The sequence below is a fragment of the Temnothorax americanus genome, unplaced genomic scaffold (genome assembly GCF_048541705.1).
Source record: "Temnothorax americanus isolate GAGA-0224 unplaced genomic scaffold, ASM4854170v1 Scaffold78, whole genome shotgun sequence".
Lineage (NCBI taxonomy): Eukaryota > Metazoa > Arthropoda > Insecta > Hymenoptera > Formicidae > Temnothorax > Temnothorax americanus.
This window is the reverse complement of record NW_027509801.1, coordinates 269,929-293,569: the sequence shown is the minus strand read 5'-3', so window position 1 is coordinate 293,569 and position 23,641 is coordinate 269,929. Positions and strand designations below refer to the sequence as shown.

At 41.9% G+C, this 23,641-nt stretch overlaps 2 protein-coding genes across 9 annotated transcripts in view; one reads left to right on the top strand and one right to left on the bottom strand.

The window, feature by feature from the left end:
* Dnalig3 (DNA ligase 3) overlaps positions 1–23,641 on the top strand; it is a 33,090-nt gene that overhangs the window by 624 nt on the left and 8,825 nt on the right. For 2 of the 7 annotated variants that reach the window (XM_077423366.1, XM_077423359.1), the window contains exons 1-3: positions 1,412–1,576; positions 15,004–15,408; positions 16,772–17,056. In XM_077423366.1, the coding sequence (XP_077279492.1) occupies positions 15,069–15,408; positions 16,772–17,056 (625 nt within the window). In that variant the 5' untranslated portion in view covers positions 1,412–1,576; positions 15,004–15,068. Of the gene's footprint in view, positions 1–808; positions 1,134–1,269; positions 1,307–1,411; positions 1,577–1,600; positions 1,718–15,003; positions 15,409–16,771; positions 17,057–23,641 lie in introns of those variants that run through there. The other 5 variants (XM_077423360.1, XM_077423361.1, XM_077423364.1 and 2 more) reach the window with 5 other exon arrangements.
* Positions 3,445–21,650, bottom strand: LOC143906989 (uncharacterized). Of its 2 annotated transcripts, none has more exons than XM_077423434.1 (4): positions 21,127–21,650; positions 9,580–9,791; positions 8,814–9,075; positions 3,445–6,631 (listed from the first exon to the last, which is right to left on the bottom strand). In XM_077423434.1, the coding sequence occupies exons 2-4, from the start codon at positions 9,769–9,771 to the stop codon at positions 6,573–6,575; spliced, it is 513 nt and encodes a 170-aa protein (XP_077279560.1). In that variant the 5' UTR covers positions 9,772–9,791; positions 21,127–21,650; the 3' UTR covers positions 3,445–6,572. The 2 variants fall into 2 exon arrangements, with proteins under 2 accessions (XP_077279560.1, XP_077279561.1); XM_077423435.1 differs by lacking the exon at positions 21,127–21,650 and adding an exon at positions 11,761–11,835.

Here is a 23,641-nt window from a genome sequence, read left to right as displayed (position 1 = left end):
ATCACCATAAATGGCAATCCATCAAACGAACGCACCGACACCGACGCGCACGCACCACTCCGTCCGTACTACAGTTACAGTCCGTATACTCCAGTATACTCCGTAGGGAGTGTCGGAGTGTTCGCACCGTTCGCACTCCCGTCTGTCTCGTTTCTCGCGTCGCGCGTCGCGCGTCGCGCGTCGCGCCGCATTCGTCGGATTCGTCCGCCGCGAGTGCGGCTAAGTTCACGCGCGACGCGGATTGGTCGGCCGTTCGTTATGCGATCAGCGCCGTCGGCTTCGTTGCAAACGCGCCCCGAAGAAAATAAAATCGGATTCTCTCTCTTCGTTCTGACCGTTCTCACGTTGGCAATTATCAATGCGATTAAAGATAAGAGAATCAACGTCACGCTCTTTGTAAAGACGACCTGATTAAGCTCCGATTAATTTAATTAGCGATCAACTATAATGTCGTTTCGTTAACAAATAGAATTGATTATTTAATAATTTAAGTGTTTAACAATATATAATTTATCGCGTCAGCGTTTAATACATATTATATAATTCTGATTTTGCATTTTCGGATCGTCGCGTTTGAATTGGACTCGTCTTTAGTCATGTCGCTCGTGTCGCGCGGCGGCATCGGAGTGAAGTTGTCCGCGCCTCTTTCGAATCGGTCGATCGGTAAAGAAAAAAGAAACGTCGCGAGTACGGAACAGATCGAGCGTCGAGCATCGAGCGGCGCGGGCCGCGGGCCGCGTCACGAGTCACGATACATTTAATCGGTAAATACAGCTATAATTACAGAGCCGGGATTTGTCAATCGCGTGACACAAATTCAGTTTGCGCACATTGACGATCTATCGAGACGATATACGTATCTCGCGACTCCATTGCGCGAGTGACGAGCGAGGGAAAGGGAAAAACGGCCGGCATATTTCGCAGTGCTGCTACGTGCGATCGTAGTTTCGATGACGCCGCGTAAAGTGCCGAATCGAGTCTGACCAGATTTTCGAATACGTGCTCCGTGTGCTGATCGTGCCGTGAAGAAGCGGAGCCAGTGGAGGTGAGAAACAGCCCCGGGGAGGTGTCGTGCAACAACGAAAACAATTTTATTTGTAAAATTTTTACTCATTACTTCTGCACGTATATACGTAAGAATCTGATCTTTATTTATCTTAAAACTTAAACATATAAAAAAAAACCGAGCAGAAATTCAATAAATCGCGCTTTTTGAAAGATATATCATCTTGGGAACTTCACTGTAATCTGAATGTATTTCTGTTTTAGATTGACACAATTTCGCATTTCGCCGCTGCACATATCGGTATGTACGAAATTCTCTTGCGTTTTAATCGATTCTCTACGTAGGATTTTCATTAGAAAGCGTACGGAGCGCGCCGCAGGCCGCAGGGCGACCACTACAAAACGTCTTACGTCTTACGTCGGTAAATTCGTTGTGTAAACAGCACGACCACGACCGTATTATATTCGTTATCATAATCATATCGTATATCGTGGTGTGCGCAGTGAGCGCGGTCACGTCATCCCGATCTTGTCGAAGGACGGCGGAGCGGAGAAACCGTGTTTCATTTCGGTGAGCGTTCGTCGCACGTCATTTACGGATTATTACGGGCAGTACCGCGAAACGGCGAGCATTCGAGAGAAGAGGCGCGACCCGCGGACACGTCGCTCGAAGAGGTTATCTTTCCTGACTAGGGAACAACGTTACCCTCAGGTTTCCCGCGTTTAGTACTCCAGTTTTTTTCTTTTTTTTCCCCAATATTTTTATAACGCGTTGGCAGACAGCAAGCGTTACTGCGAATTTATGTTGCTTTGTGTCGTTCTAGAGATTGTTTTAAATTATTTTATATATATTATTCTACACATTTTTTAGCCCGTGTGTTACATTATTTTATACTCCAAATTACTCCAAAACTCGTCATTTAAGTCCAATGAAAACTTTTAGTAAAGATAGTGATAATTAATATTATTATACTTATTTTATATGTGTATATTTTTCTCTAATATTTCTTATATAATAATGTATAATATTTTTCGCGGATTTCGGAGCAGCGAGCGAAGACCGCAAATACCTCCATCGATGAAGTAGCTACGTATACTTATCATCCGCTTACCTCTTCCGCTCTTCGTTTTGCTTCCAATCGCTATCGTGGCGATGGCGCGACGATGCACTTTCCGATTTATTTTTGCGCGCTTATTCAATTCTCCCGAGTTTAGATGCCCGTTTTCCAAACTACGTTTTCGCCGCGAAACGTCGCGAGTTTGCTGCTACATTTATAATTCCCGAGCTCGCGTTTCCCGCAAAACCGCGGCGTCCAGAGCGAGCGAACTCCCGTTTCGCTGAAATCATTTTTCACGTTTGAATAATGAATATACCGTGAAAAAAGATATTTTGAACGGGTTCCCTAGGGGGGCATGCAAATAAATAGGATAAATAAACGAAGGAGAATTCTGATGATACAGTTTATTATCGTTAGCATTGTTTGCGCGAAGTACATGCGCCGATCCGCGCTATTCGTTAACGGGACGTTTCCTTTCTCTCCTTTTTCCCTTTTTTTGTTTGAGCCCGCAAAAGTGTGCTCAATGGACACGCGCGAAGGCGGGAGGAAAGGAAGCGTCGCGCGGTCGGTCGGCGCGGCGGATTACGAATTAAGCGCAAGAGGGCCGATTAATTCACAGGTGGGAGAAGAGGAGGAGGGAGATAATACCGCAAAGCTCCTACGAGATATTCGTTAGTTAAATAAATAAGAAGCGGCACGTCTCTCTCGAAGAAACGGCCCGGCTCGGCGATTCATAAATTACGAAGGAACGCGGGGTGCCCTCCTTCGTCATCTCCATCGATTTTCGCTTTCGAATTACGCTCGAAATATATTCCACGTTGTATGTACGTCGCTAAGGGGGCAAATTTAAATAACATCGAGTTGTGTGTGTGTGGCAAACTATATTATAACTATATTAAAACTACGTCGCATAAAACGTGGCGCGATAGTCTCGAGGAAGGAGGAGGATTCGGCACGCGCGTCCCTTCGGCTTAGCTCAACTAAGGAATAAGTAACGATAATGGCGATAATGGTAATAACAATAATAATAATAATGATATTAATGATGATGATGATGATGATGATAATAATAATAATAATAATAATAATAAATATAGACGAGGCGCCGTGTCGATATTTCGTATTCTATAACTTGGATCGCGCGCGATCGAGATCGCCTTTCGGTCGCCTGATTCGTGTCGACAATTTCCCATTTCAGATTCCCGCGTGTTACGTTACGAAACGTAAGTCGTATGTCGCGATATTTCGTCCCTTTGTTGTTCAATTTTCTTACGAAATCTTCGCGCGTAGTCCGTTATAGTGCTAGATAAAACTTTTACATACGTCGCAAGAGCGTTCGCGCGACGCAAGCGAGGAGGAGAGGCTTTTTCTCGTAATTAGGTTTCTTCTTCTTTTTTTTTCTTTCTACTCTTGACAGTCCATCTTCCGTTGCTGCTTATCATTTGAATATTATAGGCGCGACCGAGAAAGTGGTGTCGATTAAATAATTGGCGCTTCCTCCTCTTTTCTTTCTTTTCTTTCATTAATTGGTGTATATGTATATATATATATCATCCAGTATAGTAGAAATCTTGTTATTTTCTCTCAACGGTTTTCCAATGGCGCGATTAATGTTCGAAGAACCGAAGGAATTTTGTAGACAATTTTTCCTTCAAAATTTATTTAATTATAAGTTAATTATGAAAATAATTTCTCGCGAAATAACGCCTACCTTTCTGCGCAAAGTAAGATTTGAAAATTCAAGATATTTTTGTTAGGGATTTTGGGACTCGCCACGATTCTAAATCCATTTCCGTTCTCTTCGGATATTATCTCTATTTATTTTCAAATATTACGTGATATATGGCTTGCTATGCTGAACAATTTCTACTAATGATAGAGTTTGAGACAGGGAGCCAGATAGCAGAGTGATGTCAATATTAATAATGTCTTAATGACGTCTCCAACGTCAATAATACGTCGGGGGAAGAGAGTTCGGGACCAACGGCTAATGTATCTATCACATTATCGGGAATATTTCAATATTTGATAAACACACAAACCATTTACTTTCGGCATAAATTGTATTTATTTTCGTACCTCATAAAATTTCTCAAATCTTTCTATTACAACAATATATACTATATCTTTCGCCGAAAAATAATAACTGCTTACTTAATCGCCCAATTATTGAATCAACACCATTTTTTCAAACGGTCGATATAATTTTGAAAAAAAAAAAGATGAAACTCTGATTACTCGCGTTTTGCCATGGACGAGGTAATATTAAGTAGATTATGATTTTAGTGTATCGATCGGTTTGTTTAAACGGTTATTCGTACAAAACCGATGCTCCTTTTTGTATTTTTCCTCTTTTTCCTTCCGTTTTTTAAACAGAAATAACGGAAGTTTCTCTCTCGAAAACCTTCTATTTATATGCTTTTCTCGACCCTCCGTTTTCGCCAGGCATTTCACGTATCCGGTCACGTAATCGAAATATAACGAAGATTAATAAATTATTAGCTCATGTTTGGGTGCTTTTTTCTCGTCTATTTCTCGCAATCCCGTTTAGATTGAAATCAGCGCAATCGAAATCTTCGGAAGACCTCTCACTCTACTTTCTCTACCTTTCTTCCTTTAGAAATGCGAAATTATATTCGATACGCAAGGAATTGAAGACGATATGGAATCCCGTTACATTTTTTATACCCATCAAGCTAACGTATTTAAGAATTGAAAATGCTAGAAAAAATATTATACCGCTTACGTACCGTATTTTTCGGTTTTATACGATAAACGAAATAAAAACCGATTGGTATACCGAACGTATTATATTATTACGTCAATCAGATGTAGCGTATTCTCGATGTACGTCTCACAAAAAGCTAACGAGTATAAGTTCTTTAATTAATTACAATTTTGTGTGTGTCATCATGCACGTTAACTTACATACGTCATTCCTTTCTTGTAATTTCTCTTGTAAAAACGAACATCGAGAAGTACTCTGCACACTCGATCAATTTATATGATGCTATTGACTATTGGAATGCATGCAGGAGAGTCGTGTGAGTTGAATCGTTCAATCGTGATGAAGGTTATTTCCAAAACGGGACGGCATCGTAGTGAATCTTGAAATAAATTATAATAAAGCATACAAGACTGGATGTTATATTAATTTACGGCGTAGTAATTATGTAAATTTTGAATACCTAAAAATATTTAAATATAAATGGATAAAACGTGTTATATATTCTATGTTGCTATAACGTAACTGTTTTAATTAACACTTTTTATCTTGCTTGTTTTATTTATCATCTGGGATTTTGCTTTATCTTTATCTTTATCTCCCTCCATGTGTATATATGTATATACGTATAAATTTATTCTACGATGTTCCGTTCACGTATGTCATCCACGTGGTCGATTTACGTGCCATGGTCGAGCAAACCTGCTTCTTCCGCCTTTCGTTCGCCGAAAATATTTGACTATCAGATTTATATCTTTGTGCGGACTGCTTCGTGTTAATTTGTTTACTGGAATATGCAAATTGTAATCTTGGATTGAAAAATTGAGATGACGCTAAAAATATTTTATAAGAAAATAGAGATACAACCGCGACGGTATACAATCAAAATTATTTTCGGATCGTGCATTTCTCGCGCGTATAATTTTTTCGGAATCGCGCGGTCCTTACTTAACAGTACCTCGTCTCGTTGGGCTTTCAATATCTCTATAGTAGTTTCAGACAACCGTAGTTCGGGCAGCTCGCGCAGCTCTCGTCCGAACCAGTCGGACGTTGTGCCTTCGTCCGGCGGCCGAGGATGGTTTCGACATTTCGAACGAAACGTATTTTATTTATCTCCTTTTTTTTGGTCGAATTTTTTTTTTGCACAACCGCGGCTGTTAATAGAAGCGCTCGTCGAGCGGTCACATTGGCGTATCTCGCGATTCGCGTGATTCACTTTTCGCGCTGTAACTTGTCGCACATAGATTCAACGGCGTGTGTGTGTGTGTGTGTGTGCGTGCGCGCGCGTGTGTAATACTGGTGATAATCATAGTCCCGAAGGGATAGCAAGGAGGAGCGATAACTCTTTTTTTTTACTGCAGACGGATCTCTCAAATTCCACATCTCTTTTTCACCTTTTCTCTACTTTTATATTTTATCGTGCTGTAGAAAAGAATTATTGAATATTTTACTTTATATTTATTGCTATTGAGTTCATACAGGAACGTGTCCAGGACAGCTATTATAGATTTTAGACACGACAAACTTTTGACTTTTTTCATTTCTTTTTTTTTTAATAAAGAGGTATTTCGAAAGAAAGAGTAAGTGTTAAAACAATCAAAAATCGACCGTTCGTCGTTGCTATCTTCCTTACTTCAATTCTCAATCGACCGTGACAAGCTGTGTTTTATTGATCTTCTACTTAATGTTTTCTTAAAGCTCAATGAGGTCTCCTCCTAGCTCCTCAGATCCTCGCCGCGTCCGCCGTCCGTTTCGAACTTCTCGCGACTGCCTTTTACGGAGATTTATTTCGATTGCCTCTTACGTCCCATGTTGCAGATCTTGAAGTGGCACAGGGACATGTCTGAAACATGAATCGCGTCCGTTACTCGCCGCTGCCGCAGCCGCATCGCGGTGAACGTTGCATCGTGACTTTTACGAATTCTTTACATATTAATTATAAATCGATAGCTATTAAAATTATTTCAAGTAAATCACTATCGCCCCGTACGAAATATATTAACGTATTTGTGAAAAAATTGTCGTCGCGTGTTTAAGCAAAGAAACTTAATTTTATTGAACATTACGAGTCTAAATGAGAAGATCGTTCAAAATAATACGAATTATTACCACCCGTTTTAAACACGTTATTTGTGGAAGAGAGCACTCGTGCTTAAAGCAACCAAATTTAATTACCAATCTTCACAAGTTAGTTCATCGCTACTCTTCTTCTGAATTTTTTTATTTGATGCAATTTAACAGAAATAATTTGTCGGGTGACTTGAAGTTGTGTGTTTATTATGGGGAATTTTGATCTAGCAGCTGTTCTAATTTTCAAATTTCTGAGGTTAATCGGGACATGGTCGGTCACTCGAATCAAAATCTCCTTTACGAAATCTTTCGCTTTTTACGTCGTAACTCGTATGAGTAATTTTGCCTTCATTAAAAAAAAATACTTAGATTCAAGGAAATATTTTTTCACATAATACCAATGGCCTTATTTACTTAATATAATCACGATCCTTTTTTTTTATATATTAAGTAAATAAGGCCATTGGTGCTATGTGAAAAAATATTTTCTTGGATCTGGTTTTTTTTTTTTTTTTTTAGTGTAGAACAGAACGCGGATAGTCTCGGCTTTAGCCGCATTTTTTAAATTAAAACGCGAACAGAATCATTATCTAATATGTATTTTATCGGCAGCCAACATGTTTACTACTGTCTTTTGAGATGATATTGCTCTACCATGCCACATGGCATATCGTAGGCGAACTGGCACTTCGAGGTCACAGTGAAGAAAATATTTGAACTTTAAATGTTCTCTAAGATTAAAACTAAAATTAGCGAATTGCGCACCTACTCACTTCAAATAAAAGGACTACTCGGAGCAATACGAATTTTCATCATGCCTATTAATATTTTTAGAGTTGCGTTTATATTTAAACAAACATACTTGATGTTTAGACGCCACGAAGTATCTCCGCGGTAAATGAAAAGACAAGAAAAAATTGCATTTGTATCTAACGAACAAACGTATAATTTTCAAATACCACTTGTTACCTAATAAATTACCTTGTAATCTAAATGAAAAGTCTACGATTGACGATCTCCCTTTCGAGCTCGAGTCGAGGAATCAGTTTCGAAGAATCAATCAAGAAAGATACGCGCGAGAAAGAGAGAAAGAGAAGCGAAAGACACGTAATGCGTCACGCGCCAATTGCTCCAATCAATTGTCATCGATGATCGTCTTCGATCGATCGAACGCGGCGCAGATTGCCATATATACATGTATGCAACACGCACGTTTGTTTCGCCGAGAAGAGTTTATTCGTAAGATTAGTGGTAGCCGAGAAACGCTCTCTCTCTCTCCCTCTCTCTTTCTCTGATTTCTTCGGGGTCTTTCCCCGAACACCCATCTCGAAATAAAGAGAAATTCGACCGCCTTTCCCAAAAATGAAAAAGAATTCTCCGCGAGATTTCCCGAAACGTGCGCGGCATAATCTCCCGATCCTCGGGATCTATTTGTCTAATCCTGGGAGAAGCGATAACGGCCGGGTTTTGTTTAGCGGCTCCGAATTCAAGTCATCCCACGTGACGACGGAAATCCGCGGGAAATACGTTGAAATGATTCCGCGAATGTCCCCTCTGATGCTTTCGCGTAAAATTCTTCTCGGGTCCTACTTTTATTTCTTATATCTTTGCTCAACCATTTCGCGGTACATTACTCTTGATTTTTTGCCTCATTATTATAAAGCTCCATAAAACTTCTTGCAAAGTGTTAATTTAAGCTTAGCTATTTATCATCTCAATCAATTTTAATTTGTACCGAGGCGTCCGTGTGATTTATCATTTCTCTCCTTTTGAAAGAGAGATCGTTATCACAAATATCTCGCTCTACGCTTTAATCTCTTTCACGCGAGGCGCGCTATATCTGAGGGACGTCCCAGCGAGATTCCGCGGGATTTTCTCTCGGGGCTCGCGACTCTCGAGCCTGCATCTGCGCCCTTTGCAGTGACGAAGAACAAAAAGAGGCGGGAAATACTCACAGTTCACGCCGTGTCGTTTGCCCGGGTGTTGTTGATCGTGGATCATGGCCGCGGGTACCGGCAGCGCTTCCGGTTCCGGTTCCCCGGCAGAGTAGTCCGGCGGTTGTTCCATCGACGCGGCGCGGTCCCGCTCCCGCTCCCGTTCCCGCGCCTTCGCCTCCAGGATCGCCTGGATCTCGATCTGCTCGTCGGTGATCTCGTGCTCCTGCTCGACCACCCGGTGCTTCTGCTCCATCAGTTGCTTCAGGCGGTTTACCAGCATCTGCGCACGATCGAGTAGAATAAGAATCGATGAGAGATGCGATTTAAAGAAAATTAAAATAATATGATTTTTATATGTAATTCATTTCATACACCGTAATATTTTTCTCCATCTAATTTCCTGTGTGCCGATTTAATTTAATGTCCAATGTCCGCGAGTCCAATGCTATATGAATAATGTGCAAGAACCGCGATTTTACGTCAAGCGCATTTTGCTTGCTCGCGAATAAGACTCCTTATCGCACGCGTTTAGTATCGGGAAATACTTTCTAGCGGAAAATGTCCACGTGGACACACAGTGTCACGCGATTGGTTATCGAGTAAAAAAGCTTTCGAGATTTCAGGAATTCTCTATTCGATTAGGCAATTCTGTTGAACACAAGTGTTTATCTAAGATTCTGAATCATTTTCTTCGCTCGAAAGCATCCCGAGTATATGAACTCAGCGGAATTGTGCCGGTTGTTGACGAAGAAACGTCGCCGCGCGCAGATTACGCTATGCTTACGATATTTTCTGCCTCGTCCGCGGAATCGCCGTAGAAGAAGCCCGGCGGCAGCGGTTCCGGTTGCGGTTGCGGTTGCGGTTGCGGAAACGCGTGGGCCCTGTTGATGCCACTCGTGGCACAGGACAGCACGAGTGCCGCCAGCAGACACAAGCTTGTCCTAGCGGCGGCTCGTCGACTACCTCTTGTCGTCATTCCCTCGTATCTCGTGCTCTCTGCGAAAACGAGAAGAAAAGCGCGCTCGTACAGAAGATAAGAATAATACAGAGAACCAATATATGGATATCGTAAGACGGGATTATTGTTATAAGAATTACGATCGCGTAATGAGGATTGTTAGAGAAATTATATGAATGAGAACGATGATTTACCTATACATATAAGCATTACGGAAGCATTATAGAATGTTCATTACGAGAAATGTTTGTTACAGGTTGGGAGCGTTTTAATTGAATCACCCGAAAAATATAGGGGAGTATGTTTCAGGAACGAATCTTTGTCCTTTCCAAAATCTCTTTTGTATTTTTAATGACGAAAATATTTCGCGTTTGTAACGTGTTTTTGCAGGAAGATGAACAAGTTTTCTCCCTTTATGGATACACCTGCCAGGTTTTTACTCTACTTTCCCTTTTTCGATATTCTTTCTCGCTTTCCGCGGACACGTGAACTTTGGAAGTTACGACACTTCGTGTCCGAAATATCGGAATCCTCGTGAATTAACGGAATTTATTGCGAAACGGTCATAATACTCGAAAGGAAAGTGAGAAAATATTTTGCCGAGATTCGAGATCGGAAAAGAAATTTTCCCTTTTCGAATAAATTTCATAATGATAATGATAACAACAGCCTTTATGAAAAGCAAATTTCTTAAAACCGTAAAAAAAACTGTAAAAAGAAAAATGGGGAGGCACAAAACGGCACAAGTAAGCGCGGAACAAGCGAATGCAAGGAACCGGAAGGAATAAGTGCGCTTTCTCGCACGCGTAGGCATATGTCGCAGTCGCGTTGGCGTTGGTATATCGCGAACGGCGAAGCTTGAGAAAACGGAGAGAAAGCACACAGTCGTGGTGATCGTATTATATGTATATCGTAACGTTCCTCTCGTCACCGCGAGACCGAGAGATAAAAAAAGGTTCTCGCGGGTTATCCCCGCGTTCGCGCGCGGAGGGCCCAAGATGCGGGGGGCAAAAGATGCTCGTCGGCGATGGTTTTGCGCCGATATAATTGACTTTTCTGCCTCCTCGCGAAGGACGGGGCACCGAATCTCGAAGACGGAGGTGGGAACGGGCGGGCGATTTGTGTGTACGATCCGCGCGATCGAGGGTCTCCCGGGGTCATCGCGGATTATCCTTTTGACCGATACGGCGTTATCGCGTGACGGGCCGAGTGTCACGTGGTAACGAAGAAGGGTAAAATTGAGCGCGAGGGAGCGGAGACTCGCGGCTAAGTTATCGCGAAACTGCGCGATATTACGCGTCACATATACAATAACTATAATGGGAAACGATAGCGACAGATGCGCGGACACGTCTCCGTCGCGCGTCACGGCGCGGCGATAATAAACACTAACGAGGAAAATAATAATAAATATCCAGAAATCGGTATGCGGGCGGCGGACCTGGCGGACGGAGCGATCGCTGTTCGATGACGCGCTGCGTTTAACGATTATTTATAGATTCTAAATCGATTTCGCCGTTATTCTCGCTGCGGCCGCGAGAACAAGCGCACCGCGACGAAGCTTGTCTCTGTCGCAAACAAAACGATTAGAAACCAATTCTCTCGCACGCAGATTTACTCGCGTTCGACGCAGAAGCTCGCCGCTGGGGATCCGATGATTTACTATATAGGAATTGGTGCGGCGATCGATGAATTTTTTAGCTCGGCCGAACAAAGGACGACGGTGAAGGGAGTATTTCGTTCGTCACGTCGGAATTTAATCTATTCGATTGAACTTGATGAAATTGATTAGCAAGAAAAATAAAGAGTAATAGAATTGAATGACCGATACAAACGGATTCACCCGCGATAACTCTTACAACTCTTTAAAAATATTCGATAAGTCGAGGGTTAACTAAATTAAACCCGTTTGATTTAAACGAGCCAAAGAATCGCCGTTGTTACAATGAAATGGCACGCGTAGAAATTCTGTCGGGACGATCGGGGGATCGCGCGAGCGTAACTTACTTTGGTCGAATCTCGCTGAGAACTCGCGATCTATTTCGTCGACGGTACGACACGCGGTGGTAGAATGAGCGACGAAGGGCTCTGTTGCACCCTCTATTATACCCGCGCGCAGGTATCCTCCTCCGCACCCGTGTCATCCCCGCCCTCCCCGATATGTTTCTCGTAACCGCCCTGTTGTAGTAGGTGTCCGACGCGACGCGGGAAAATAAGAAGGGTTGCCCGAACCCCTGCCTCTCGTCATCGTTTCTTCGCCGAAATGCGCGACGTCTACCTTCGCGCGACTCCCACCCCCGCACGTTTGTCGTTGATACGCACGGTTCTCCTTGACCGCGCCGTTTAAGCCATCGTCATTCTTGGATTCTGATTTGGAATCCAAGGAAAACCTGTTATCGGCGCGCGAACGGAACTGTAAGATGACGTTCTTGCGAACCGACAGATTTTCGATTTTCTTTTCGTTGTTGATCGGGGTGAGACTCTCTTGCAGCGAATCACGTAACTTATATGTATACGTAATTCTACTTGTAGCGTAAACAATTTTAAAACACGTGCCGCGTGTTAAAAAAAATGTCTAATAAATATATAAATAAAAAATGAAGAAGGTATAATTAAAGAGAATCTTAGAAATATAAAAGCAATTTTCGGTATAATAATTTGCCTGCTAAAATCGATTTCTCTCGATTATTTCACGTATGACGGAAAGTATTCGGATAAGGTTGTCGAAAAGTAAATATTTTATGAGTGAATAAGACTTTATATTTCATATTTTTTGTTTGAACATATCGAGATAATATATTTATATCGCGGATGTTTATATGACATGTTTCATATACAAAGTATCCATTTTTTTAGAAATGTAGATGATCTTTCTTTAACAGTTTTGTATGCAGAATGAACGTAAGAATTTACGTAAAAAAATCACTTAAGAGTGCAAGAGCGCAAGCAAATCATCTGTATTGTCAAAATCGAAAATTGTTTTTATCTTTGATAACGTTGATAACATTTATTTTCCATTTTATGTTAATTGAGTGTTTCTTATTCCTCTTTTAGTGAGTACACTGACCGGCAGGAATGTCTGGACGTTTCGATATATATATATATATATATATATATATATATATATATATGACATGTATACGTATATGTCGAGGCATTTCTGCCGGCTCACTGCACGTATATTATTAAAGTTTCCAATTCTTTTTTTAAAAGTCTGTGCAAGAATTTTGATATAAAAAATTTTATCATTAAAAGAATCGATCGTCGACTCGAATCGAAGCTTCATAATTTCTTGTTTATGAAAATCAAATTTATTGATATAATACAATTGACTCATCGTCCGCGGAATCCGCGGAAAGTCTACGATACGCGTATCATATTTCTTTATTATTTTGTCGAAGATTGCTCGAGAAGCCGATTCGAATACTCCCGCCTGGTGTCCCGCGATTTAATTGCGACGCGATAATTATTACGACAATGACGAGGAAAATGACGCGCATTATAAAGTTGCCGATAATATCGACGCGTAATGAAAACAAACCAACGTCAGGCAGGCGGGCGGATAGCTCGTCTTCGATGCGCACATTCTCCTCTGAATTCTGTCGAGAAATTTAGACATCTAGGCATTGAGAGGCATTGAGAAATCTACGCGCGGGAAGAGGAGGGTGCGTTTTTGGACCACGCGCGGATCGCGCTCTTGCGGCGTCGGTCGCTAGAACACGCGCGCGTCTCCGGTCATAAATTGTGCGTTGATGAGCGAATATTTATAATTAGACATTTAGCAATGTCCGGTCTTACGTCGCGGGCGGGTGGTCGCGGGTGGTGACACTCGAGATCGCTTCTTATCGCGACACAGAGGGGAAGAGGGTGGGGACACACGCGCGTATACGATACGGAGAGGGAGACCGTTATCGAGATTCGATGTCAAGATTCCTCCCTTCAGCCTCTCTCCTCTTTCTTCTCCTTTTTCTTCCCTCTCTTCCTCTTCGCGCGAGATCCCGCGCGAAATGACGAAATTGTTAGTTCTGTGAGTAAATAAATCCGAGCATCCTCTCGATCTCGATCGACCTCGATGGGTGATCGGGACCGCTCGATATCCGTCGGCATGCAGATAAGACGCAGCGGGATCATCCCACTCGATCTTCGCTTATCGCCAACGAAAGGCAGAGAGAGAGAGAGGAATGCTATTTCGAGGATTATTGTATTCGAATCTCTCACTAATAAGAGCTTAAATAACAGATTATTGATACACGAACGCAAACTACGACGTTGCGAATTGCGTACAGCAACTTTTGTCTATGCAATTCGATATATTTCGCCTACGTCTCGACATTAACGCATTTCAACGAATTTAAATTGTTCGACGGGAGACAAGATAAAGAACGCGGAAGAATCTCATCCTTTCAATTGTGGAGTCCCAAGTGAATCCTAGCTATTTTGAGGGAGATAAATTGTTCCTGGCGTTACATCGATTTCTTTACACGTCGCCAGTTTTGGATAAAAACTGGCGTCTCTTAATTGTAAGTGCAAACTCGATCGTCGTGTACATCCACGCGTATCAACGGGGAATCCCGCGTCGTGCGCCTGTTTGGGGTTAATTATACCTAATACCCATTACACACGTGCACGTCATTTACGAGCGTGTGGCGTAGCGGCTTGCGCAACTGCACGCTCGCTTTGTTCGCTCTACCTTTACGAAAGAGCCGCGCTTAACTTGCACGCGAAATTAATGCAAAGCTAGCTAGGGCGTAATGCGTATAGCATATCCGCGATAGATCCGCAATTGATCCCTGGTTCCTCAGTTAAGCGCGTTCGAACGTGTAACGCTCAAAACAGAGGGAGAGAGGAAGGAAGAGAGAGAGAAAGCCACGCGCGGAAACCTTACGAGAATGCTCGCGAGGTATTTGGTAACGACATGCATATGTATATGGTAATTTACACGAAGGGCGTTCTGTAATTGGCGGTGTGGGGAAAGCAACGATTTTGTGTGAAGAAACAAGAATATATACGTACGACTTTGTTTTCGAAAAGATTAATTTGAAAATTAACAGTTAGTAAAATATCTTATCCCAATTTGGTGTATTTTTCTTTGTATATTGTAAAATAAATTCTTCGCGCCATTAATGAATTCATTGTACGAATTGTATCGACTGAATCAACAATGCTCGAGCCGACTAACGTTATACCATTTGTCGAGTTGAATTCAATTCTATTCGAATGAATGAATTTTCTTCTTTTGTTCGGGAATAGAGTTTTCTCCGTCCGTTATTCGTTATCCCTAAATTCGTTCGAACGCGATAGACGCTTCGAACGTCATGTCCAGCGATGAGGAGGATCAACGGCAGCAACAGCAGGAGGAAGAGAAACCGTTCGCCGTGGAACGCGCGAAAACCGGCCGCGCAAAATGTAAGAAGTGCAAATGTCCGATCGAGAAGGGCGAGATACGGATCGCCAAGTACGTGACGAGCTTCTTCTCGGACGGCAAACTGATGCCGGCCTGGCACCACGTCACCTGTCTGTTCGACGTGTTCGCGAAACAACGTGCCACCACCAAGAAGATCGACGATCCCGCGGAGGACGCGAAGGGTTGGGAGCAATTGTCCGACGACGACAGAAAGGTCATTTTGGACAAGCTGGAGGCATTCGAAAAATCATGTAATTATTTTAAATTTAGACAAATCACTTCCTTCGTGCGATTTATTTGCGCACTATTGTTGCGTCTATATACATATAATGACGGATCTCTTTACATTTTTCCGAAAAGTCTCGTCGAATAGAAAACTTTCTGGAATCATTTTTGTCATTTATTTTTTAGCGACAAATCTTTAGAATTTCAAGTCGATTTTTTGTTAGGAGAAGTCGAAAATGTGGACTATCGTTCATCATAATTTTCCAATTGTTACATCACATCGTTTTTTATTCTTATAACTTTCTATGATCTCAGATTAGTCAGATTATAAGATTCCGTTATAGTAAACCGCAGATAAAATTAGCTGGAGAACATTATCCGTTTGATTCCTTAAAGTTATAGTTTGTGAAAAGTCCTTTCTTGCCAATCGCATGTGACTCGTAAATTATCATTGCATGGCACAGCTTTGTTAAGCTACGTTGAAAAATTAATTTCGAATTGTCCAAGGAATGTACCCCATTAAAAAAACATCTGGTCTCTTTGGGACATGTCTCTTTCTGCATGTTTAAGTTCTGAAACTCGAGTTTCATTAGTCTGTAGATCTGTAAATCCGCCACTGCGTCTTTCCGATTTCTCGAAATGAATTAACGTTCGCACCTAGCCGAGTGTATTATCCGTCGCATGATCTCGAAGCGAAGTTGCGATATCGCCGATGTTACCGAGAGAATCATTGAAAGGCTTTTCAGCTTTTCTCTTTGAAACTTCCGCGATTTCTAATATAGAGTTTCTCCCTTACGACTGGAGCTTTGCAGAAAGTTTCAAAGATGCTCGATGCTTATGAGAGAGATTGCTGTTCTCTCGCATAAGGGGGTGGAAAAGTTCATCGATATTGAGATATAAGATCACAATGTGTTATATTACGTTATTTCTACTACGTAATTTCATCCTGTAATTAGAAATCGTTATGTGGAGGTGGATACTATATTCTCGATGTATACGAACATGAGAAATTTCGTCACTCTGACCCACCAACGGTTATCTCCGAGATAAAAATTTCACTAGCATCTCTTATTAATTTTATTACGATTGATACGATCTTATTTGTTAGAAATAAATAATGCGTGAACTTTTTCAATATTTAAGTTTTAAAATTACATGTCAAAATTTTATTAGAAATATTATAAAACGTGCAGATTATAATATCGTGCTCGTAATGAAAGCTGTTATATGGGGCTTAATCCAAACTTCTTCATATTAAAATTATTAATTATTTCACGTTTTATATAATAAATAAATACTTTATAATAATTAATGTAATAATTACTTCATGTTATAACAAATTAATAACTTTTAATGCTCCGCGTACTAGCTCTTAATTCTCGTTTCTAGTTCCGGCAAAGGGTGCGAAGAAGACCACATCGCCACGTAAAGCGGCCTCCTCTTCTAGTAATCCTTCGGGGAAAACAGTGAAGAAGAATTTAGATCGGAAGAAGGTTGCAACGGATGATAAAGAAAAAGATAAAGAGAAAGACAAGGAGAGAAAGAGCAAAATCCCGTCGAAGGATGATTCCTTTCGCGAATTTCGACGTATATGCAGCAACGTCGCCGACGTCGACGCTTACACCGACAAGACTGCGATTATTAAGAGGATGTTCACAAAAGGATCACTCGGAGGTAAGTATCTGTATCTGTTTTTCTATAAGTATATATGCGATATCTCGCGTAATCGCTCAAGCGATCGATCAAACGACTGCTAGCCAAATTAAGGGAACCTTAATAAAAGGGTCGAATATTTTCGGCGAGGGAGAAATATATATTATTATATTATTAATATACTGACGTCATCTGTTTGTATGCAATGAATATTATGTTCTCCGATATGAAAAGGGATCCGGTAATCTCTCCGCTATTGAAAGTTGAACTGATGTGAGGATTAAATTGGATTAAATTCTAGATTGATGTGAGGATTAATTTTGGATTAAATTTTTTTTGGTCGAGTTGCAGTTTTGTCAGACGGCTTTTTTAAAGACTGAACATTTTAGAAGGTTTTCTGAATATTCTAGATTGAAAATTTTGAATTCTAAGTTTTATTTTAATTTTCGATTTATCATTGCGCGCGAGGAATAATTCTTCCCCCTTCTTTCGGTTATGCCACGGGCCACGTTACTTATGTATATGAACGCTCGATACATATCAACGTTTGTTCGAGAATTGATAGGTAAATAATATATTGCCCCGAGATTGATGGCGCGTGGTAAGAGTAATCGAGGGTGGCGAGGTTATACAATTTAATCGAGTTCATCTGCATGCATTATTCGGCATGCACATGCGGTAATGTGAGAGAGAGAGAGAGAGAGAGAGAGAGAGAGAGAGAGAGAGATAGAGAGAGAGAGAGAAAAGAGAGAGGTTGCGAGATAATTTTCGAGATTAGAGATGTTTCGGTGACCTCGACAAGTCGACAGTACTTAGATTGCAAATAATTGGCAAATCTCGTCTCGTTCTCATAACGTTTCTCTCGAAACTTAATTGCTCTCGCCTTTTACAAAATCGCGGCGCAATCGGTCCATCTCTTTTTCTGTCTCTACATTAATTATGAAAAGAGACACGCTCACTGTGTTGCCTATTTTGCTCTTTTCTTAACATATAGAGAAGAAAATGAATACATCCGAGTCCGAAAGGATGAGTGCCCTATTATATATAATCAGAATCTTTATAATATTTTCACAAGGGTGCCGCGGAGGTGTTTATTAACGATTTCTCTTACCGTTCTCACGTTAAAGACGGATCTTCCGGCAGAGAGTGATGCGATGGATGGATTGTAGTTAGATAAATAAAGTTGTAGCGGGTAAACGAAGTTTGTTTCTCCTGAACTGATTTGAAACACATAAATAAAGAATTGTTGCAAAATTATCGTTGCGAAATGATTTTACACGCATAAAGAATGTATCGTTGCAAAATATGTTTGCGCATCAATACATTGTTTTTATCTGCATTGATATACAGGGGAGTTCAATCTGAATAAAACACTATTCTCAGACACTATTATAGGAATAACTGAAATTCTTTTTAGTCTTTTAAAATCCGTTCGGGTCCTTGTTAGAATACCGCTCACGGTCTCTCTAACCCCCTTGTTCCTTTAAATGAAACTATATGTTTCTTTACGTAAGCAGTCGATTTCTTTCACTAATTCTACACGCATGCAAAAGTATTAAGATGAAGTTAAAAATCATAAAGTTATTTTGATATTTCATGAGACGTTTGATATCTTGGTGATTGTAACATATTTTTATTTAAAAAAAACCTAAAATATTTCGTCTTAAACGAGAAGGATAAATAGGACTCCAAAGAGAATTCCGGTGATTAAATATAAAAAACAAGAATTCCAGGAAAACGAAATGTTCAGCTTTACGTTTTTATTGCACGAAAATTGATAATAATTTCTTCTTAACTAAACTTGAATTGTAATAGTAATAGATGCAAATTTTTCAAGTTCCCGTAAATTAAAAATTCTCCCATGTCCGCAGTACGGGGTTAAATGGGGGCAGTTAACTCTGTTGGCTCGTGTTACTTATCGCGACTTATCGTGAGATATGTAATTTGTGATTTCGACCGGAAATGCGAGTTTACAGTTAGAGTTCGATAGCAGTATCGGATTTATTTTTGGACAAAGAAATCCGGATCTCTTTCAAAACCAGTCACGCGACACGAAATATACGATAGCGCCTTTTCCTCAATCAGGTTACTCGTTACGAAACAAAAGCAACTTGCCGTTTGCTCGTCTCGCGGTCTGTCGAAAATTGTTCCATCGTTTAGTAGAGATCTGAGGAGGTTTCGACATTTTTATAGATTTTTTTTCTTTTGCAACACTGAACTATCTCTTGAGGGGAAAAAATGGAGAAAATATAGTAGGACTTGATATGAATTCTTTCTATTTTACATTGCAATTTAGTTAATTAAAAGTATATTACAAAATCATCTGCCGTGGTTAGTAAAAGTTTTGATCAATTTATCACCAATAAGTCTGCACCGATGAATGTATTATACTGAAAATGTATCTAAAAAAAATGCAATCTTAACTCACACTATAGGATTTGTACCAAATAAAGCTCTTTGTGGCAAAATTTTGTGCAAAATACTTTTGCACGAATACTTTTCCATTCACGTTTATAACTTATTTTCATCTTTTCTTTCCCTCTACCGTGTTTACATCTTCATCGTGCCAAGGGGTTGTTCTCCTCTTTAATGAGAAGATTAAAGATCAAAGCTTAAAAAGAAAGAAACGTTTCGTCAGGACTCGAATCCGATCCGTTACGGCCGTTACGCGATACGTTCTTTCTCCGTTTCCTCTGCTTCCACCTTCAAACCAATGCAACGAGTTGCGCTTCTGCTGCTCCTGCATTAATTAGGTTTGTCTAGGCTGCGCTGCGGTCCGATTCACGCTCACAGCGTTGCAAGCGTCGCTCTATCTTCGTTCGATATTGATTATTGATGTGCAACGAAGACAGAAAGATGCTTACAACGCTGCGAGCGTGAATCGGACCGCAGCCTTAGACAAACGGAAAGAGGCAGTAGAGGCACGGCGGAGGCAGGACGCGACTCGCAAGTCGCGCACGAGACGGAGGAATAAACCGGAATGAATCACGAGGCCTCGTATACGCATAGGTCGCGCGTTACGCGACGCGGCGAAGTTGAAGAAGTAGCAAAACGAGGCCGAAGCGAGCGAGCGAGCGAACCGATGCGGAATTTAACCGATCTCATCAATGGGGATATCGACGAGCGCGGCGCGGCGCGCTTTTCTCTCCTCCTATCCGCGTAAACACCATCGCTTCGAGGTCTATCTCGACTTCCCCCGCTACGCTGCTTTCGGAGCCGCGCGAAGCTCCCCCGCTTTTTGCGCTGCTTTATTTCTCATTCCATTGTGATTCTCTTCCCGCGCTATCGCTCTTCCTCCCGAGAGATCGCCTTCGAGCTTCGTTTCGCGCGGTTTCTCTTTCTCTCTCTTTCCCGCGCACGCTTTTCTCAGAGGCGAAGGGGCGAGACCCGGAGCGGCGCGGCGGTTAATAAAGATGATACCGGAATCGGATACAAGGAAACCATTAATCATCCAAGCGGGCGCGAATGAGACTTGGGCACCGCGAGGGCCGCTAAGTGGAAAATTTTGACGGGGTTATCTGTGGCCGGACGAAAAGAAAGAGAGGTCGCGAAACTTCCCAAAGATCGTCCAAGTTTCGCGAAAAGCTTCATACGAGCCTGTCATCCGCAATAGCTTACGCAGAAGCGGTCTTCTCCCTTTTTTCTCCCTTTTCGAGACACCGTTGTCGCTCGCCGCTCGCGGAGTCGGTGTCCTTCGCGACACGTGCGATTAAATAAATCTATGAGTAACGAATGACGAGAGGCGAGACGGACAAAGTTTTAAACGTGAATAAAAATCACTTTTATTTTAAATAAATACTTGGATTATACAAATATATAATATTAGATATATTGATATAAATATATATGATATTATATTTTTTAAGTAAAAAATCTTATTAAAAGATACGTCACACACACATATTTGCGAAAACTTATTCAATTACCTTGAGTGTTACGAATCTTGGTCCAATAATTAAATTAAATAATCATTGATTTATTCGGCTTGAACACTGTTTGTTTAAGCCGTGTGTTAACGCCGAACGGTGATTAATAATATAGGAAAATAGGAAATATATCTCGTCGATGCAATTTTCAAAGGATATACTCACTGTCGCTGTCGCAAGGGTCGAGCAGATTCTTGAGGTAGCCAATAACGCCTCGCCAAAATTCCTGCTTCCCTCGAACTCTTCCCTGCTCGATGATTCGCTCGAGCTTACCGCAGCCACGCACAGTGGAAAGAAAGATCGGTTTCCTTATATAAATCAATTTTTTTCCTTTTTTTTTTTAATTTATACGTCCGATTCGCAGGTGAGATCGTGATTACTTAAAGTCAACGTCGAGTCCACCGTTCGTTTAAATACTTTCCCGTATATCTCTATCTGTCTATCTCTTTCTCTCTCTCTCTCTCTCCCTCTTTTTCTCTTCGCGTTTCGCCTTTTCGCGCTTCTCGAATGATCTTACTTGCCCCGCGGTTTTGCGAACTATCGATTCTCGGTCTCTTGCGGCGGGACCCTCGTGTCTTATAAGCACTCGGACGCCCCCACCTCTAATCGCGCGGGGAGCCTCTTCCTCTCCGCGAACGCGATCGGTCGCGCTGCGACGGCGACGACGGCGAGCCCCTTCTCGCGTTAGCCAGCTTGGCTCCAGACTATCGTCTCCTCTCTCACCCTCGTGCTCTCTTTTATCTCCTTCTCCTCCTTTTTCTTCCTCCGCCTTACTTTCCGCGAGTTTGTCTCGGGAGCGTGAGCCCGCGGGCTCTTTATCTCGATTCCGCCCCGTCGTTCTTCGCCGCCGCGCACCGTTGCCCGCCGAAGCTGAATGGTCGCGTTTTTCACGCATTCGGCATTCACGATATCCATTCCCTATAGATATTACGACGTTACAGTATCGTGACATGATATTACGACATTTCCTGACACTGATGTGGCTAGACAAGGAGAGAGAGAGAGAGAGAGGGAGGGAGGGAGAACGAGAGGGGGGGCAAGTTTTCGCTATTACACGCATTGGTCAAATTCTTTTATCGAAGGATTTTGATTTACTTCATAACTTTGGAATTGTACACACTCTGCTCGTTACTCTGTCCGTTATATTTTCCTTTGTATATATAATTCTCAGAACTTGAGTATATTTTAAGATGTTGAAGCGAAGAAGTTACGTGTTCTAAGAAATTATAAAAGAATTTATTTACAAATACCTATAAATGATGTCCGGCAAAATCTCGTGCAACTCGCGATGTCGAGGTAATTACCTCGTAAAAGAGGTCAAGAATGCGCGGTAATTTTTTTCGATAGTACGCGAGAAAAAGTAATGTGAGGAAAATCTACGCGTTAAAAAGAAAAGATATTAAACTACGTATATAGAATACTGTCATTACGTAAAAATTTGGGTATTCTTTCTTTTTTGCATATAATATTTTGTCATGAAATAATTACAAACTATAATACTATACGTTTACGCGAGCGTTACTTCTGTAGTAACTTACGATAATTTACCCGTTTACGCGGAGTAAATTATCGTAAGTTACTATATACAGAAGTAACGCTCGCGTAAACGTAGTATAAGATACTTAATTTACGAAATAGAGAAAAATTTTGTAAACGTAGTATAATATTTCTCAAAAGCAAATTATAAAAATTATTTCAGAAACGGTATAACGTGCAATATACAACAATCTTACAGAGAAATAAGCTATGTGATACTCTCGAAGATTTTTTCGACGAACGAAAGTGTCATTTCGCTCTTCACGACACAAGGCATGCGGTTCAGGGTTAATTAAGTACTCGACGGTCGAAACGACGCTGACCAATTTATTCTTCCGCTCTCTTCGGCGTATTCGAGCAACGTCATACGCTGACCTGACGCAATCGTGGAGACAAAAAAATCATCGCGTGACTGCCTGAAAGAGAAAGAAGAGAGAAAAAAGAGAGGGGCTTCCGTATCCCGTATCATGTGAAACGATACGCACGATAATGCGCGCGTTTCGGAGCCGATGATTGCGACAAGCAATAATGACGGGTGTCGGATCGCGGGTGCGGATCGACCGACCCGGCGGCGGGCGGCGCGGCGCCTACGCGATCGTGATTGTCGCGCTTTCTGATTGCGACCTGTCGCGTCGGCGGATATATTTCACGCGAGGATCAAAGGAGATCTGAGGCCGTGGCGAGCGGGATGAAACACGGTCTAGCGGAATTGCCGCGCGTCCGCGAGACCCGAGACGCGGAATTCGACGCTCGGACGCTCTACTGCACCCCCCGGATGGGTCGGCCCCTCTATTCTTAGGTACCATTATTTACGAATTGCATGCCGCTCGATCATCTCGTCCCGATCGGGACCCCTATGTGCGAGAGCGCACGAGGAATTCGCAATCCGCGTCTCAAAGGCGCGAAGCGCGCGGAGGATCCGTGTCGGATCAACATCGATAGGCGCGCGGTAATGGATCTCGGAACCGCGCCGCGTCGTGCTGTGTGACGGCTTAAAAGCCGCCGTTTTACTTTGTGCTCAAATCTCGCTAGCCGACACCGACGGCGGCCGCTCTATTTTCGCCGATGATGAGGAATTCCGCGGACGAGCGCGAATTCTAAACGCGCGCGCGTCACGCGTCACGCGGCGTACTTCTCGCTTTCG